This window comes from Astatotilapia calliptera, chromosome 12, assembly GCF_900246225.1.
Source record: "Astatotilapia calliptera chromosome 12, fAstCal1.2, whole genome shotgun sequence".
Classification (NCBI taxonomy): Eukaryota; Metazoa; Chordata; class Actinopteri; order Cichliformes; family Cichlidae; genus Astatotilapia; species Astatotilapia calliptera.
Genome location: NC_039313.1, coordinates 35,194,949 through 35,211,330, shown reverse-complemented (window position 1 = coordinate 35,211,330; position 16,382 = coordinate 35,194,949). Strand labels below are relative to the sequence as shown.

At 43.2% G+C, this 16,382-nt stretch overlaps 1 protein-coding gene across 1 annotated transcript in view; it reads left to right on the top strand.

The window, feature by feature from the left end:
• Nucleotides 1–16,382, top strand: part of smarca2 (SWI/SNF related BAF chromatin remodeling complex subunit ATPase 2) — a 59,147-nt gene that overhangs the window by 30,410 nt on the left and 12,355 nt on the right. Inside the window, exons 19-28 of the mRNA XM_026188496.1 lie at nt 382–624; nt 2,329–2,442; nt 3,101–3,205; nt 4,398–4,484; nt 5,325–5,371; nt 7,568–7,734; nt 12,343–12,506; nt 14,140–14,367; nt 14,761–14,838; nt 15,793–16,011. Of these exons, the coding sequence (XP_026044281.1) occupies nt 382–624; nt 2,329–2,442; nt 3,101–3,205; nt 4,398–4,484; nt 5,325–5,371; nt 7,568–7,734; nt 12,343–12,506; nt 14,140–14,367; nt 14,761–14,838; nt 15,793–16,011 (1,452 nt within the window). The remainder of the gene's footprint in view (nt 1–381; nt 625–2,328; nt 2,443–3,100; nt 3,206–4,397; nt 4,485–5,324; nt 5,372–7,567; nt 7,735–12,342; nt 12,507–14,139; nt 14,368–14,760; nt 14,839–15,792; nt 16,012–16,382) is intronic.

Here is a 16,382-nt window from a genome sequence, read left to right as displayed (position 1 = left end):
ATCAAAATGAGCCAATGTTTCACCTAAAATTGTGCATTTGTTCAGTTGAAACACGTAATATGTTTTCTCTGTTCTGTTGTGAGTAAAATATGAGATCTGCAATCAGTGAATTCTGTTTTATTGACATTTTACAGCTTTTTTGTGCTCATAATACACATTATATGACAGGGGGCACAAAGATTTCATCAGGTCAGATGAGAACGTGTGTCATAAACACGCTAAATAAAAGGCGGAGTCAGAAGCTTGTTTGTATTTAGAATTATTCTGCAGCCTGACGGTCGTCAAAGTGCAAAATCAAAATCCTGCAGTGACGACTGAGACACAAACTGAAATATTTAAAATGCTAATTTGCACTCGGGTTCTGTTTTGTGTCTCCTACAGATTCGCTGGAAGTACATGATCGTTGACGAGGGTCACCGCATGAAGAACCACCACTGTAAACTGACACAGGTGCTGAACACGCACTACGTGGCCCCCCGTCGGCTGCTCCTCACCGGGACTCCTCTGCAGAACAAGCTGCCCGAGCTGTGGGCCCTGCTCAACTTCCTGCTGCCCACCATCTTCAAGTGCTGCAGCACCTTCGAGCAGTGGTTTAACGCACCCTTCGCCATGACAGGAGAGAGGGTAGGTGCCAGGAGAACTACCAGTGTTTTAGTTTTAAGCTAACACTGGCTGATGCTGAAGTCTGGGTTTTGCAAATCAAGTTAATAATTAGTTTTAACCTTCGTAGATCAAATAATAATACATAATGCATTTTGTGTTGTCATGTAGTATAAATTTACAAAGGAGATATCAGAAAGAGACGAATCATTTCTGAAAGCTCTGTGATTAAAGAGACTGAAGAAGTTTTACAGTTTGGCTGCTGTCGTGATCTCACTCAGGGCAGGAACCATCAGAAGGAACCTCGGGCACATAAATGGTTAATAAGTCCTTCATGTCATTTGGATCAAGGCCACTTAAAACTTTTAAAGTGATGATAAGTACAGACATTATCATTCATTATCAGAAAATGCCAAAGCTTCTGTGTAAAAACTGAAATCCTTTTAAAAACTGTATTTTCAGCCTTTTCTTCCTGCAATGGGCTGATTTTTACTGAACACAGAAATACTTCCCATTTAAAGCTGTTAAATGGAGCTGCTTTCATCTGTTCCCCTCAGCTCACTGCTTTTCTTTGCAGCAGTCACATGTTTCATTACTCCTGGCAAGGAAGCAAAGGGAGGTCATTTATATCTAAAATTTAACACGGCTTATTTAAATGCATAAGGGAGAATGTTTTTATACCCACTGCATTAAGACTCTGGAAGTGTTCTGAATGTAATTCTGAGTATCCACGGGGAATTTTATTTCCTGCCCCTGGAAAGTTCAGTGAGTCTCATTTAGAAGTCTCTACATTTAGAAGCGGTTTCGACTGCTTTCGATGCTTCTGTACCGTCTTCCAGAGCGCAGTAGGCTGAACGAGCGGTAGCCAGCATGGAAGTGGTCTCTGATATCTGTCTGTGCTCAGTTTGCAGTTTCAGCAGTCATGGGACTGCGGTTTGGACAAAGGTCCCGGTTCAATGCTAGGAGAGGACACAGCCCTTTGGGGTCGTGTCATATCAAACATGTGGACACCTTTCATGTGGGAGTAGGCAAAACTTTCAAATCCCCCGTAGCAGTGCCCGCTCCCACCAAGTTCAACGTTTCATCTTTAGATTACATACAGCTCGTCTCATATTACTTTTCTAGATGCATATAATTAAAAGTTATAGATGATTTCTAAGCTGAAAAATAAGTTTTGGTTTTACTAAAGGGAACCTGTTCTGCTCATTTCCAGCTGTACAAGCGTTGCATGATTTAGGAAAAGAATATTTAAAAGCGTATTTTTGCTTTCTTGCATTAGTAGTAGCTGTTTTAGTTCATGAAAAACAATTTGGTGCCCTGGGTGCAACAGAAGCACCGTGGCCAAACATAACAATTTTTAATTAAAAAGGCACCCTTAAGGAAAAAGTGGATTCAGGCACGCTTCTTATCATCAATTAGTTTTTAAGTGATGTGTAATAATGGCAGCAGAGTGAGTCAGTGGTTGGAAACAGGCCGGACCCTTCTGTCTGGAATTTGCATGTTCTTTGTGTGCCAGCATGGGTTTCTTCCAGGAGCTCTCGTTTAATAATAACAACCTTAGTTGGCCAAGGAAACACATGCAAAAGAGCTTCTTTCTCTTAAGAGTTTTACTTCTGGGTTAAATGACGGTTTAGCTTAAAGCAGCATGTCGGCAGGTAGGAATCTCGTCACTCTGCATGAAACAAACAGCTGCGAGGCGTCGTCTCTCACTCTTTCTGACGTGTTCAGGTTGACTTAAACGAGGAGGAAACCATCTTGATCATCCGGCGTCTGCACAAAGTGCTCCGCCCGTTTCTCCTGCGCAGGCTGAAGAAAGAGGTGGAGTCTCAGCTGCCAGAGAAGGTGAGGTTAACACGACTGAATGCTGATTTAGGACGCTGCAGAGTTCTCAGTGCACCAAACCTGCACTGCTGTTTGTATGTAATGCATGTGTAAGTCGCTCCTATTGAGCTGATTTCAAGGTTACATGCAGCTGTTTTTACACTTTGAGGAACGGGATAGTCTTTGCTGACCTTGGATGCAACATTCCTGCTTCCCAAAGTAATTGAAGCTGCAGGTTTGTAAGTACTGCATCGAGCTCCTGGCCACACTGTGCCGGAGGGGTTTCAGAAAGTAATTGAAGAAAAGGAGATAAAGTAGTCTGTGTGACCTAAACACATTGTTATCAACTTCTACGGTTGCATTGCTTAACTGTTGTGACCCAGAGCCAGACACCTTAACTGATGACAGGAAATTATCCGTAGCCTTCTTCTGACCATTCATAGTTATTAAAAAGAATGAAAGATTTTGAAGGAGATGACTTTCTAAGCTGAAGCACAACCTCACAGCTCGTTCTTTGGTATTATTCTTTATGCCTTTATTTTCATTCTCATTAGTGTATTTTGTCAGTGCTGAGCTGACTGATGGGGATTGTGGATTTGGCTCAAACAGCCTCACTATTGAAAAGACACCACTGTGCCGCTGGAGTTTCATTTAATTATTTATGTTGTCGTTCACACAGGTGGAGTACGTCATAAAGTGTGACATGTCTGCCATACAGAAGGTTCTGTACCGCCACATGCAGAAAGGCATCCTCCTCACTGACGGCTCAGAGAAAGACAAGAAGGTAGATCATCAGCTCCTCGGTGGCTCCGCTGTGTCGCTTTGTTCTGTCTGTGTGTGTCGACAAAGCCTTTGGGAAGAGTCTGCAGTGATTTGCCTGCTGTTTGACATTAGAAGGACCTTGAACTTTCTTTGAGTGCACATTTGCTATGTTTGCATAATTTAATTGGATATTATAAATTTAATTTGACTCCTGAAGCTACATTTTAATTTCCAGCTTTAGTTTAATTTCTTTTAACCAAAGCACTCGCGGGAATATTCTGCCCATGATCTGCGTTCAAAACAAACTAGTCAGTGTTACCTACGTCCAAGACGTTGTAAAGAAGTGTAGTGTTTTTCAATGTGCTGTCCATGGATGCGTCACGATTGTGCTCATCAATATGACCATGTAAAGGGGGGAAGAGCCCCTCTGAGAATCGCTGCCTTATCGTGGTGGAGGGTTTGTGTGTCCCAGGGATCCCAGGGGCTTTGTTGTCCGGGGGCTTCTACCCCCTGGCAGGGTCTCCCATGGCAAGTTGGTCCTGGGTGAGAGACCAGACAAAGGGCGATTCAGAAGCCCAATCAAGGGAACAGTTCATCCTGCCTGGGATGGGGTTACCGGGGCCCCGCCCTGGAGCCAGGCCCAGGGAGGGTGTCCGAGGGTGAGCGTCTGGTGGCTGGGCCTTAGTCCATGGGGCCCGGCCGGGCACAGCCCGAAAAGGGACGTGGGTCCATTCTCCTGATGGCCCACCACCCGCAGGAGGTACGTTAGGGGTCGGGTGCAACTGGGACAAGAAATGCCTCCTGAATCTGAATCTCCTTTTGACTTTATTGAGCTTCGTGACAGATTTTCATCTTCTTTTATTAACTGAAAAAGCTCTAACAGCCCAGTGCACGCTGACTGTCCCCACTTATTTTAGAAGCTGAGGAAATCCTTCCTTCATGAGTTGGTAAAGACCAAACACAGAGTTCTGACGGAGTCGGCACCGCTCTGCTCCTCAGGAGGCTGCAAACACGGCTCCAAATCAATCAGAACGTGGTTCCTTAAACAAATGTTGGATCGGTCAAAACTTCGTTCACACCTTGTTTTCACTTCCCACAAGTTTTTAAAAAATAGTTAATAATTAAAATAAGGTCTTGTAGGTGATTAGTAGCATCAGCATATCCAGACTGTTTGGGTCTTTTTTACTCATTTTATCTCTCATACATTTCTGCAGGGCAAAGGTGGAGCAAAGACCTTAATGAACACCATCATGCAGCTGAAGAAGATCTGCAACCACCCGTACATGTTCCAGCACATTGAAGTGAGTGTGGGATTGTTTGCTAGAGTATTTTATGTTGATTTCAAACTGTTGCACATTTACTGGATTGTGATATTTAGGTTTCAGCTCAGAGAAGCAGATCATTGATCACATCTGTGTCCCCCTGGTTTTTACCGCTGTTCCAAGTGAGCTGTTTCACGGTGGCTTTAGAGGGGAGTCTAGGATTCACCGTACCTCAAACACCAGCATTAAACACCTGGTCCTGTTACATTTGCTACAAATTGGTTGTTTCCAAAGTTCCTAAGTGTTGGCTTGTGATGACAGTTAACGGCAACATCAGCCATATTTGTTCCACGCCGAGCTGATTCATGTTGTTGGGACATTGCCTTTAAAAGTAAAAGTAGTTCCTCAGATGCCAGGAGAGCATTAAGCGTCTCGTCTTTGCTCTCGCAGGGAGTAATAGAACATATGGCTTGCGGTGTTTGCAGAAATTGATCAGGCTGGTAGACTTTGAGGCTGACGCTCATTTGAGCCCATCTGTTTGGATGCTGGGGCGGTTCTCAGATGAAACATCACAAGAGGCTGAAAACCTTAAAGGCTCATTCAAACAGACTCTCTGTAACTGCTTCAGTCTCATGATTGAAGTCCTGATAGAGTCATGTAAATGTGATCAAACAGTAAGGTTTTCATTGATGTTTAGTTCTTGTGTTTGTTAATGTTCTCAGGGCCCCACACAGAAACAGAACTGATAGATCAGCTGGTTAAAACCTGCCTGTTGTTGCAAATCTTGTGACATGTTCACAAGAAGTCATATATTTGCCGTTTATAGGACTTATTTTAATTGTCTGTGTTGCTTTGACTAGTTGATGTTCTCCATTGCAGGAATCTTTTGCTGAGCACTTGGGCTATCCGAACGGCATCATCAGTGGGTAAGTCGTACGATCAAACACCTCGTGTCCTTCACTGTTGCACTGTTACTGTTATGAAAACATAATAATACAGTGGCCAATCGATCTGTTTTGTGCTTTGAAAAACACATTTGATTTAAGGCAGTGCTGTAGATGCTCGTGCATGGGCTGAGTAAATAAGTAAAATAAAGATTTAACAGTGATTTAAGCTCATATTGATGCTCAGACATCGTTAAGCACTTAACTGCTATATTTAGTTCTGCAGAGATTCAGGATTTCCTGCCATGAACGTTTGCTTTTAATTTCATCTTTATTAATGATAAAAAATCCACACATGAAAGTGAATGATTAATATTGTTTACGTCAGTTTACATGAGTGCAGTGATAGAGCTCGTCAGTTTGTGTATAATCATTTAACTGCTAATTCAGGATGACGAGGTTTCACATGCAAGAAGCCAACCTGTCAGATAATTGCTGCATCTCTGCTGTGCTTGGCACTAATTGGCACCAGATAGCAATTATTCACAGCGGCAGTTCACCTCAAACCCCTCGTGTGAGAATGGGTCCACGTTTAGATCACAGATTGCAGCTTTGCTTTGGAACATGCCAGAAACAGCCTGCTGTGTTGCAGGAACAGGACACGTGAACCCGACGTGAAAGACAGCGCCGATTTCATGGAAGGGGTATGCAGCGCGCTGGAGCGAGAGTCAAAGTTTGAAGTGTTAAGCTCGCCGCCTAATGCTGCTTCAGGCACGAGGATCTCTAAACCTCAGAACAGGCTTTTCCCCGCAGCACGGCGTGCAATAAATGCTCACAAAGGAAATTGCGGCCGTTTCAACTTATGTAGCGCTCGACTCCAGGTACACGACGCCCAGCTGAAAACAAGTCGAGCTGCCTGAGATTCACAGAATTTACAGAAAATGTAAAACTTTTGTGATTTATATCGTTGTCTGGACGATAAATGTCTTATATGGGAATATGAGATGTTGGTCATATCGCACAGCGCTAATTTTGCAGGATTTTCACTACAAAACATTCCAGTAAAACAGGCGTGCTTTTGTCCCATTTTTGTGGAGACAGTGAAGGTTCCACGGCGTGCAAAGAAGAGCGTAAAGTCTGAAAAGGTTAAAGCTCGAGAAGCTCTCATCGTAAATTGAAACCTTATTATTTGCAGCCTTCGTCACGCTCGTTATAAAACATATTACTGACGTTGTTTTAAATAGCATAGGTGTCACCAGTGATTCACCTCAACATACCTGAATGGGGGGTGTCCAGTGGAGTATCACCTTATTTGCTGCATGAACTGGGAACGTTCATGTTAGGTGAGGTGTTAAAGTTTTGCTCCGCTTCGGTATCTTGACCTAAAAATAGTTCACGATAAACAGAAAAGTCTTTTAGTTTAATAAAAAGTATGATTCAAGGCAAAGAGAAAATAAAACATTATAGAAGCTACTTAATAAAAGATGCATCGTGCACATAAAACATGATGAATAATAAAAACCACTGTAGAAACTCATTTATTGAGAAGTCCTTGTTCATACCTGCTGTAAGCAGCAGCAAGCTTTTAAAAATGCGAACAGATCCTCTGTTTTTCAGAGAGAATTAACATCAGCGCCTGTGTGTTTGGGTTTAACTGATGTGTGTCATTGAAGTGCATTTCTCTTCATGGAGCTCCTGTGGTCAGTGACACGCTCATTAACAGAGCAGGATGTTTCAGTGACATACAGCAGGGAAAATAAGGATCGAACATGTCACCAATTTCCTGAGTAAATATATTTCTAAAGCTGCTTTTGAATCCACACGTGTGAAGAAATCAAACCATGGACAGAGACAGAGTTTTTAACAACACAGTCTTGGTAATGAAAGAAATCCAGCTGTTTATTCTCATATTACCCATTGGAGCTGTTTAATAAACAAATCACGCTGAAGAAACAGAAAAATTAAAGTAGCTTCAAGTTCCAGGAGACAGAGGACAGATTAAAAAGCTCAGATAATGTGTGGATGTTTCATAATGTTCTTCAAAGCTTTAGTGAACATGTTTTCACAGAGATGACGTAAAAGCCCAGAGCTGCCTCAGCTGTTGTTCAGACTCTGAGTCAGGCTTTCATTGGCCAATTTGAAACCATTCACTGCTGTCACACTAGATGCCACGCAGGCTTTAAAAGTCTATTAATAAAAGTTTATGATCCATTTCTTGTTTTTACTATCTGCACTCAGGCCTGATCTGTATAGAGCATCTGGGAAGTTTGAGCTCCTCGATCGCATCCTACCGAAGCTCCAGGCCACCAACCACAGAGTGCTGCTGTTCTGCCAGATGACCACTCTCATGACAATCATGGAGGACTATTTCGGATACCGCAACTTTCAGTACTTGCGTCTTGATGGTGAGCTCACACACACATCTGTTTGAGGTGTCCTGAGCTGAGCTTGTGAATCAGGACAAAGGCAGAATCAGCATATTTTAAAGTCCTGAAAGAAGCTGAATGGAAACAGAATCAGATCCTGTCTTTGTTTTGTTGATATGCAGTGAGGGGATTAATGTTGTAGTATCTTTACCTGAGACAGTAAAGCACCTTGTGGTGAGTGCTAGAGCTGCTGGATTATTGCACTGCTCAAGAAAATGAAAGGAACCGTGGAAGTCACACATGGGACTCAATGCACGAATACTCGAGCTGAAAATCTGTACGGATGTTCTTTGTGTCTAATTTACTGAGAACAAAATGATCGACTTGATTCAAAATCACACCAAATGTCAGAGTTAAAAGCTGAAATCTCAGGCTGATCAAAGTTGCTCCCACATGCCTGGACGCACTCTCGACAACATCTGGACGGACAACCGATGAGACGGCATGTGGTGTCCTGGGGCATTAGTGAGCCACTGGGTAAACTCTGGTGCTGTTTGGTGGGTTCAGATTCACTGATAGATCCCAAAGGTTCTCGAGTCACGTCCTCGTTTCCCACACTGGAGTCTATTCCTTATCAGTCCTCACTGGGTTCTCACTGGTTCTGCTTTGAGTCACCACCATCACTAGCAGCATATCAAAAACATAACACTTAAATGCTGTGGATCAAATGTTTGTGCATGTTTGAGGTTTTCCCCTCTTTGATGTGATCAGTGTTGGGGCCATCGTTAAAAAAAGTAACTGTTGCACATATTGCACGGAACATTTTCTTAAAAGTAATGCAGTACATTACTGAATTTGTTACATTACTTTTGTGTTTCTTCTTAAAATGACATGAAACATCGTCTCATAATTACCATTTAACCATCTAGACCTATAGGTTACTGTCATACACACCAACACAATGAACGATTTTTCTCTTCGTATTTAGGTATGAACACAAACCAAAGATGGAAACCATTATAGAAAGACTTCAAAGCGATCGTCATGGTGATTCTACTTTAGAAACATGAACAGATAGAAACACAGGCTTTAGCCTGACGGCTCATCAGTTTGTTACCTGTTGAAGTTCAGGGTCTGGCTGGGAGCTGGAGTCAGCACTCTCTCAGCTTTAAGATCACTCTGGGGTCTTGGCTAGCTTAGCGTTAGCATGCTATCTGTGCAGGTGCTAGCAAAGAGCTGAAGTTGTGTTAGCAGCATGATGCAGTTGTTTCTGTCCTGGATGCAGTTTCCACTTAAATATCATGCTTCTGTCCTTTTGTGGAATAAGAGAGTAAGGTCTATACAGTGCAGAGTGAGCCACCATTTTCCTTCTCCTGCACACGAACTAGATTGAGCTGATTGTAGCACAGTAAGCGAAATCGATAGGCAAACAGATTAACAACTCCAAGGAATCAAACTTACCGGGAACTGCTTCTCTACAAGAACCGGTTGTTGATGCTCATCCCCTGGCAGGGTACCAGTGCCTGCATATGGAGGTCTAAATAACCCTCCAAAAACTTCCTCCCCAAATCACCACTGACCCACTGCCCTTCATGCTGGATGAAGGTCACGCCACGGCGTCCCCAGACTCTTTGACATCTGTCACAGGCTCAGTTTTGCATCTGTGGAGAGAATGGGGTGCTTTGCCAGACCTGCCAGTTCTCATGATGATCTCAGGTCAAATGAGTTGATCCACACAGTGCTGTCTGTGAGCACATGTCCCACTAAAGGACACTAGAGCCCCATGCCAACCTCATGAAGTTGGTTTCTGGCGGTTTGGTCCGATATGTGCATGAGTAGCGTGCTGGAGGTCACTTTGTATTGTTAGCTTGCTCTTCCTGTTTGTGTTCACACAAAGGAGCAGATACCAGTCCTGTTGCTGGGTTGATGTCCTGGTGTCTTTTCCACATTCTTCAGAATGTACTGGGAAGCACCAAAAAAACCTTCTTATAACGGCACATATCGATTTGCCACTCTTGGCGCAGTTGGACGGCCTGTGGGACTTAATTGGGCTGCGGTTATCTCACGCTACCAGCAGTGGAAAAAACAGGCAAAAAGCAGCATAGAGAAAAAAATAATTCAAGGAATAAGGAGAGGGCAGCGATCTGTGGCCACCACCTGCTAAACCATCCTCTGTTTGGGGGTCTTGTTGTTACCTGCTGTCACTGCGATTTACAACAAAGCATGAAAATCGATTCTTGATGGTTGATGCAGGATGATGTCCATGAGGTTTGCTGTTACACTGTGATGTGTTTTTGAGTCGTGGATTTTGAGCAACACTGAAATTATTAGAAGAACACTTGACTTAACTTAAAAAATGGCTTTTGAATTAAATGTGAACCAAACTAACGGTCACGGGCAGCATGTTTAGAAAGGCCAACAGTAAATGAAACGCAGCGCATTAGTCACAGTATATTTGTGGGCATTGAGCCCTTTAAATACATTATATGGTGTTTAAAGGACAACTTTCCTGCCTCTGCCATTAGGACTATTTTAATTTGTTGTAACTCAACAACAGCCAGATCCCCGCACGTGCCATCGCAAACAAAAGACGGGTTATTAGCCGCTGGGTCTGGCAGCAGAGACCCGAATCCACTGAGGAGCTGTCATTGATTGATTGATTGATTGATTTTTTCCCCCGGGACTCATACTGAAACACAATAGGACGTTTAACTCGATAGCGTATCAGTCTTGATTTTAGCCTTACTGCAGATTTGTTTTTCCCAGCAGTGGAAACGAAAAGCGTTTCATCAAAAACATCACAAACGGAAAGACTGTCACAGTTGGGCCAATTAAAAAAATAGAAGTTCAATACTTTTGTCTTACTTTGTTAGATATAAAAGCACATTACACACTCCTGTGCTAAAGAACACAGTGCAGCCGGTCCTGCTTCACACCAGCTTGCAGTGACTCTGTCTTCGTCTTTTTATGCCTCCATGCTGCTTGGCTGTCCATCTGTCTCGGTGTTTGAGGTCTGTCCTCCTCACTCTGATGAAAGCACCACTCTTGCATACTTTGAGGGAAATTCTTGAAATTTAGAAAGTGTTAATTTGCATTAAAAGGAAAGGTCTGTGTTGCAGTGACTTCATGATGTCCTGCAGAAACACTTGGCTGTTATTTAAAGCAATAACCAGAATGAATCTATGGATAGCCCTTCCACTTCCCATTTATGCCCATAAGCCACCAACGGCCTCAGTGAGCTGGAACTAAACAAGCTGTTATAAGGTCAAACCACATATATAAGATACGTTTGGTCAGACGTGGATGTGAAAGGCGGTAAATCACTGATGTGATTTTTGTCTTGGCGTTTTGTGGTGAAGAGTTCTCATCAAATCATTAACAGTTTCAGTCTGCAGTTTGAAGCAGTACATCATTTTGATGCTCAGCATTTCCACTGTCTGCACAGTACAGCAAACTAAATGAAGATGTAAGCCCCTTACTCTGGACCCGTCTCTGGACTTGCCCTTTAGAGACGCCTCTGAAACAGTTTGATTGGTCTGAGATGAGGAGTAGTTTACACACGCTGGAGCAAACCAACAGGAAGAACTTCATGCAGACTTCAAACAAAGTGATGATGTTTCTTATGATGCAAAAGGTTAAAAGACCTACATGGTGTAGGTCTTTTAACCTTTTGTTTCTAGCCTACATCAGCAGAAACAGAACATATTAAAGGATCCCTGTTAGGAGTTAATTCCGTACCACAGATGACAGCGACATAGTTCAGTTCAGGTGATCGGACCCTTCATTATACTAAACCATAACAGGCCTGAAGTTATGTGCATCTCTTTCATACACTCTCCGTTTCTCTTGAATGTCTGTTCAGCCTCATTTTGCTTTTAGAAAATGGATTATTATTCATTGTCTCACTTCCTTTTGATGTTTCTGCATTGCTGTGTGTATTTGGTTACTTTGTTTTAGGGCTGCTCAATTAATCGAATTTTAATCTCGATTACGATCTGGGCTTTCAACGATCATTAAAAATGACTGAGCCGATGGTTAGCACCTCCCTTGTGCTTTACTCTCGCGCTGCTCCGTGCGGCAAATCGAGCGCACCGCTCTGCGTTTCGAACACGCGTCACAACAATAAGAGGACCCGAGGGAAGCTCGGAAAGCTAAGCAGAAGTTATTTGGAGAGGAGAGTGACTGCCGTTGGTTGAAAAGAGGTAAAAAAACTTCAGTGGTGTGGAAACATTATGGTTCACGGAGTCAGACGTGGATCAAGTAGACACAGTGTGTAAACTTTGCTACGGTGTCGTAGCTGCACCACAGAGCAACACTGCAAAGTTCACTAAACATAGATGTTTACATTTTTCATTTATTTCTTATATTGCAAACATTTGCACTGTTATCAGTATTTGCACACTATTTTATATTATTTTTTGACAATCTTGAAAGTCATTATTCAACACATTGTTATTGTTAAATAAATATCGTCAAATAATCGAGATCTCAATTTCAGTGAAAATAATCGTGATTATCATTTTTGCCATAATCGAGCAGCCCTACTTTGTTTTATGTCTTTAATGCATCTAAGGATTCATTTGATAATTAATTGTATGAGATAGTAAAATAAAAATTCAAAGAATAAAAACAGATTTCGTGTTTCAGGAACCACCAAGTCCGAGGACCGAGCAGCACTGCTGAAGAAATTCAATGAGGAAGGCTCTCAGTACTTCATCTTCCTCCTGAGTACCAGAGCTGGCGGCCTCGGCCTCAACCTGCAGGCTGCTGACACTGTGGTCATCTTCGACAGTGACTGGAACCCTCACCAGGTCCATGACTACAGAGTTTGAAGTGCTCAGTATGATGTTGATCATATTTCAGGTTGTATGTCTGTGAAGGTTCTCAGTCATCCAGGTCATCGTAGTCAAAGGAGCTTGCAAAGAAAAGCGTCTGGACTTCTTTAAGTTGCTTGAAGACGTTTTACCTCTCATCCGAGAAGCTTCTTCAGTTCTAAGGTCAAATGGTGGAGAGTCCCAGATATAAACCTAGTGGGAATAACCCCCCACAGAGGGACAAAAGGACCCCTGATGATCCTCTAATCGCCTGAGCCAAGGTGTGAAACTGGGTGTGGGTCCCAATCAGCCAGAGTTTCGGGTGTGATGAGAGGTGAAACGTCTTCAAGCAACTTAAAGAAGTCCAGACGCTTTTCTTTGCAAGCTCCTTTGACCATATTTCAGGTTGTTTTGTTAAGTGTGCGTTTACCTGGATTTTATATTTCTGTGTTGTGTTGTAAAAAGATGGCTGTGCCTGTTTTCTATACAAATCCCACAGAGATCAGGTTCTTTCTCCGCTGTACCCACTGCTGCCCTCTAACCAGCCAATCAAAAGCAGGAACGTCAGTGAAAGCGTCCCTGGCCGTCAGCCAATCGTTTACAATCTAACAACGAACAAAATGATTCTGTAGCCTAGCAACAATAACAGCAACAATCTGGAAATGAGCTCACGGGCACTCGGTGGAAGAAAGCCCGTAGAAACAAGCTCTATTATAAGAACCATACATACAGTCCTGTGCAGAAGTTTGAGGCAGGTGAGAAAAATGCTGTAAACAAAGAACGCTGCTTTTTTTTAAAGGAAGTGTTAATCATTTATTTTCATCAATGAACAAAATGCAGTGAAATCTAAATCACATCAGTCTTTGGCGGGACCGCCCTTTGCCTTCTTCTACGTACACGTGCACACAGGTTTTGAAGGAACTCAGCTGGTCGGTTGTTCCACCCACAGATGGTCCTCACATCCTGTCTCTTTATGTAACCCCAGATGCTCTGTGGGGGCCGTACCATCGCTCCCAGTACTTCTTGATCTTCTTTATGCTGAAGATAGTTCTTAATGACTTTGGCTGTATACTTGGGCTCGTTGTCCTGCTGCAGAACACATTTGGGGCCAATAAACAATCATTTATATTTCTGAAAGCGTTCTTTGTTTACAGCGTTTTTCACACCTGCCTAAAACCTTTGCACAGTGCTGTATGTTGAAGCAAACACATGAAAAAGACGCCATAATACAGTAACTGGAACAAAGAGTTCATCTTCATTTCCAAGGTGTGTTTGGTTCTTCCAGTGAGGACGTAGCTCTTTTTTTCCAGCTTTAGCTTGTCCAGCGCCAGCCAGGAGTTTATTAAACCTCAAATTTGATTAATTTTTAAAATGGCATCGGGTTGTGAAGCAGCCCGCAGCTTGACTCCAGATGAATTTCACAGAGTGGACCGTGGGAGGCGATGGCTTTGGTATCGCGTCAGGTGCTACTGTTGAGTTTTTCCGGTGTTTTCAGGAGAGTTGGTACAGTTGGAACAGAGACGGTGCTGTTAGCCTGGCTGTCGGGCTGACAGTCATTCGTGTTGTCTCAGTGGTTCAGTAGAGTTTTTTCCAGCTTTAATGTAAAACAGCCTCCTTTATGTTGATGCAGGACCTTCAGGCTCAGGACCGGGCTCACCGCATCGGCCAGCAGAACGAGGTGCGCGTGCTTCGTCTCTGCACTGTCAACAGCGTCGAAGAGAAAATCTTGGCTGCTGCCAAATACAAACTGAACGTTGATCAGAAGGTCATCCAGGCCGGCATGTTTGACCAGAAGTCGTCGGGCCACGAGCGCCGCGTCTTTCTCCAGGCCATCTTGGAGCACGAGGAGCAGAACGAGGTAGGATCGTATTTCCATATGTTGTTGTTTGCCTCCAAGACAGCATCGTTTGGGGAAGAAGATGAGGTGTTATATTTTTTACATGACTCTTCCCTGAACATTTGGTCTTCAGTTAAATTATGCTTTGGTTTAATAGAACTACTGCAGGCTCGGATGATTCCTTTGATACGAGTTATTCATCCTTTTAATATTCCAGCACAGTTGCACAGTGCAACCGTGGCAAAAAGTTAGTCTAGAGCCCTGTTCCAGGGTTTAGTAATCGCTTTAGTTTCATTTTCTGTGGCGGCTGATTAAAATTTGTAAACCATACTTGATTTGAGCTGAACGTGAGATGATTGTGTTTCACTTGTGAAGAACACTGTCTGCTAACACCTGCCTCCTTTGCTATTTTAGGAGGAAGATGAGGTGCCTGATGATGAAACTCTGAACCAGATGATAGCCCGCAATGAGGATGAATTTGAGCTCTTCATGGTAAGATAATGACACATCATTGCGAGATTGAAAGTAAAATTGCCATTTCAATGTAAAATTGTTGAAATGACAGGTGTTACAATATTAATTCACCCAAAATAGAGAAGCTGGTTCTTTCACATCTGTAAGACAAATTGATTATAGGTTCATGTCAAGGCTGTTTGTGTGGTTAAATGTCACCTGTACTGAGGCCCGTCCCCTGCCAGATGCTGCCTTTTGCACGATAAATTAATTTAAGACCAGTTGATGCGGGGAGTGTGAATCTGGAGTGATTCAGAGGACACCCCATAGCAGTTTCACTCTTTGCTACTCATCATAGTCCTCTGTGTTGGCTCAGCGTATCACTAAGATCACATTTCTAATGTTTCTTCTTTTTTTTTAGATTCTCACCACATAAGCTCGGCCTCCTGCGATTTTCATTGGTCTCTTAACTCTTCCTAGAAGCGAGTCGAGCCACTGAGCAGCCATCTGTTTGTAAAACTTGTTATTACAGCGGGCACCAAGACAAAGACCTTCAGATAGATTCCACAGTTTAATCTGCACAAGAAAGCTGCTCTGTTTTGGTGACTGTAATCTAAGTGAAATGTAAAAATACCTTCTTCTCCTGACTTCTGCAAACTCTCATAACACAACATTACTTCCTGGCAGCTCTAAAAACTCCCTAAAAGCCTCCAGCTGATCCAAAATGCTGCAGTGAAGCTATGAATAAGGACTAAGGCTGTTTTTTCCATATTAGCCTCTCATTCAGTCGAGGGCTGGGCGACATGAAGACAATCTAATATCGCGATATTTGTTTTCTGTATCGCGATACACGATATGTTTAAGTAGAAACTCAACTCGTATTCTGTCGCTCGGGTTACTGAAGTTGCCACCACTGGTGCAGTAAGCCTAAAGCATTCAGAGTTGTGTGTTTCACTCTAACCTGATGTGTGTTTCCTGTTCTTGCCGTCTAAGCGCATGGACATGGACCGGCGCAGGGAGGATGCTAGGAACCCAAAGCGTAAGCCTCGCCTAATGGAGGAGGACGAGCTGCCTTCTTGGATCATCAAAGACGACGCCGAAGTGGAGCGGCTCACCTACGAAGAGGAGGAGGAGAAGATGTTTGGTCGAGGGTCTCGCTGCCGTCGGGACGTGGACTACAGCGACACGCTGACTGAAAAACAGTGGCTGCGGGTAAAAACGTGTTTCGTTATCATGTCAGCCTCAGTCTCCACGCTGCAGCCAAGTTAGAGGGTTTTGTGTTTTTTTCCTGCTGCTTCACCTGGAACCTCAGCAGTTAATTATACGATCATAGGTGATAAATGTGATTCACCCCGCGCCGCAGGTCACGTTTTCTGAAAATGTTGTGAATGCGATAACTCGAGAACAAAATGATGTAGGAGTTTGAAGTCTCAGTAACCTCGGCCTCAAGGTTGTGACTTAGAATTTCAAATTAATACCATAGATGTGTCGACAAGAAGGCTGAGGAGTCGCACTGGCCACTGCCAGCATTTTTAGAAATACTGTAAAGCAGACAGGTAAGTTAAAAGTGCCTCACTAATGAC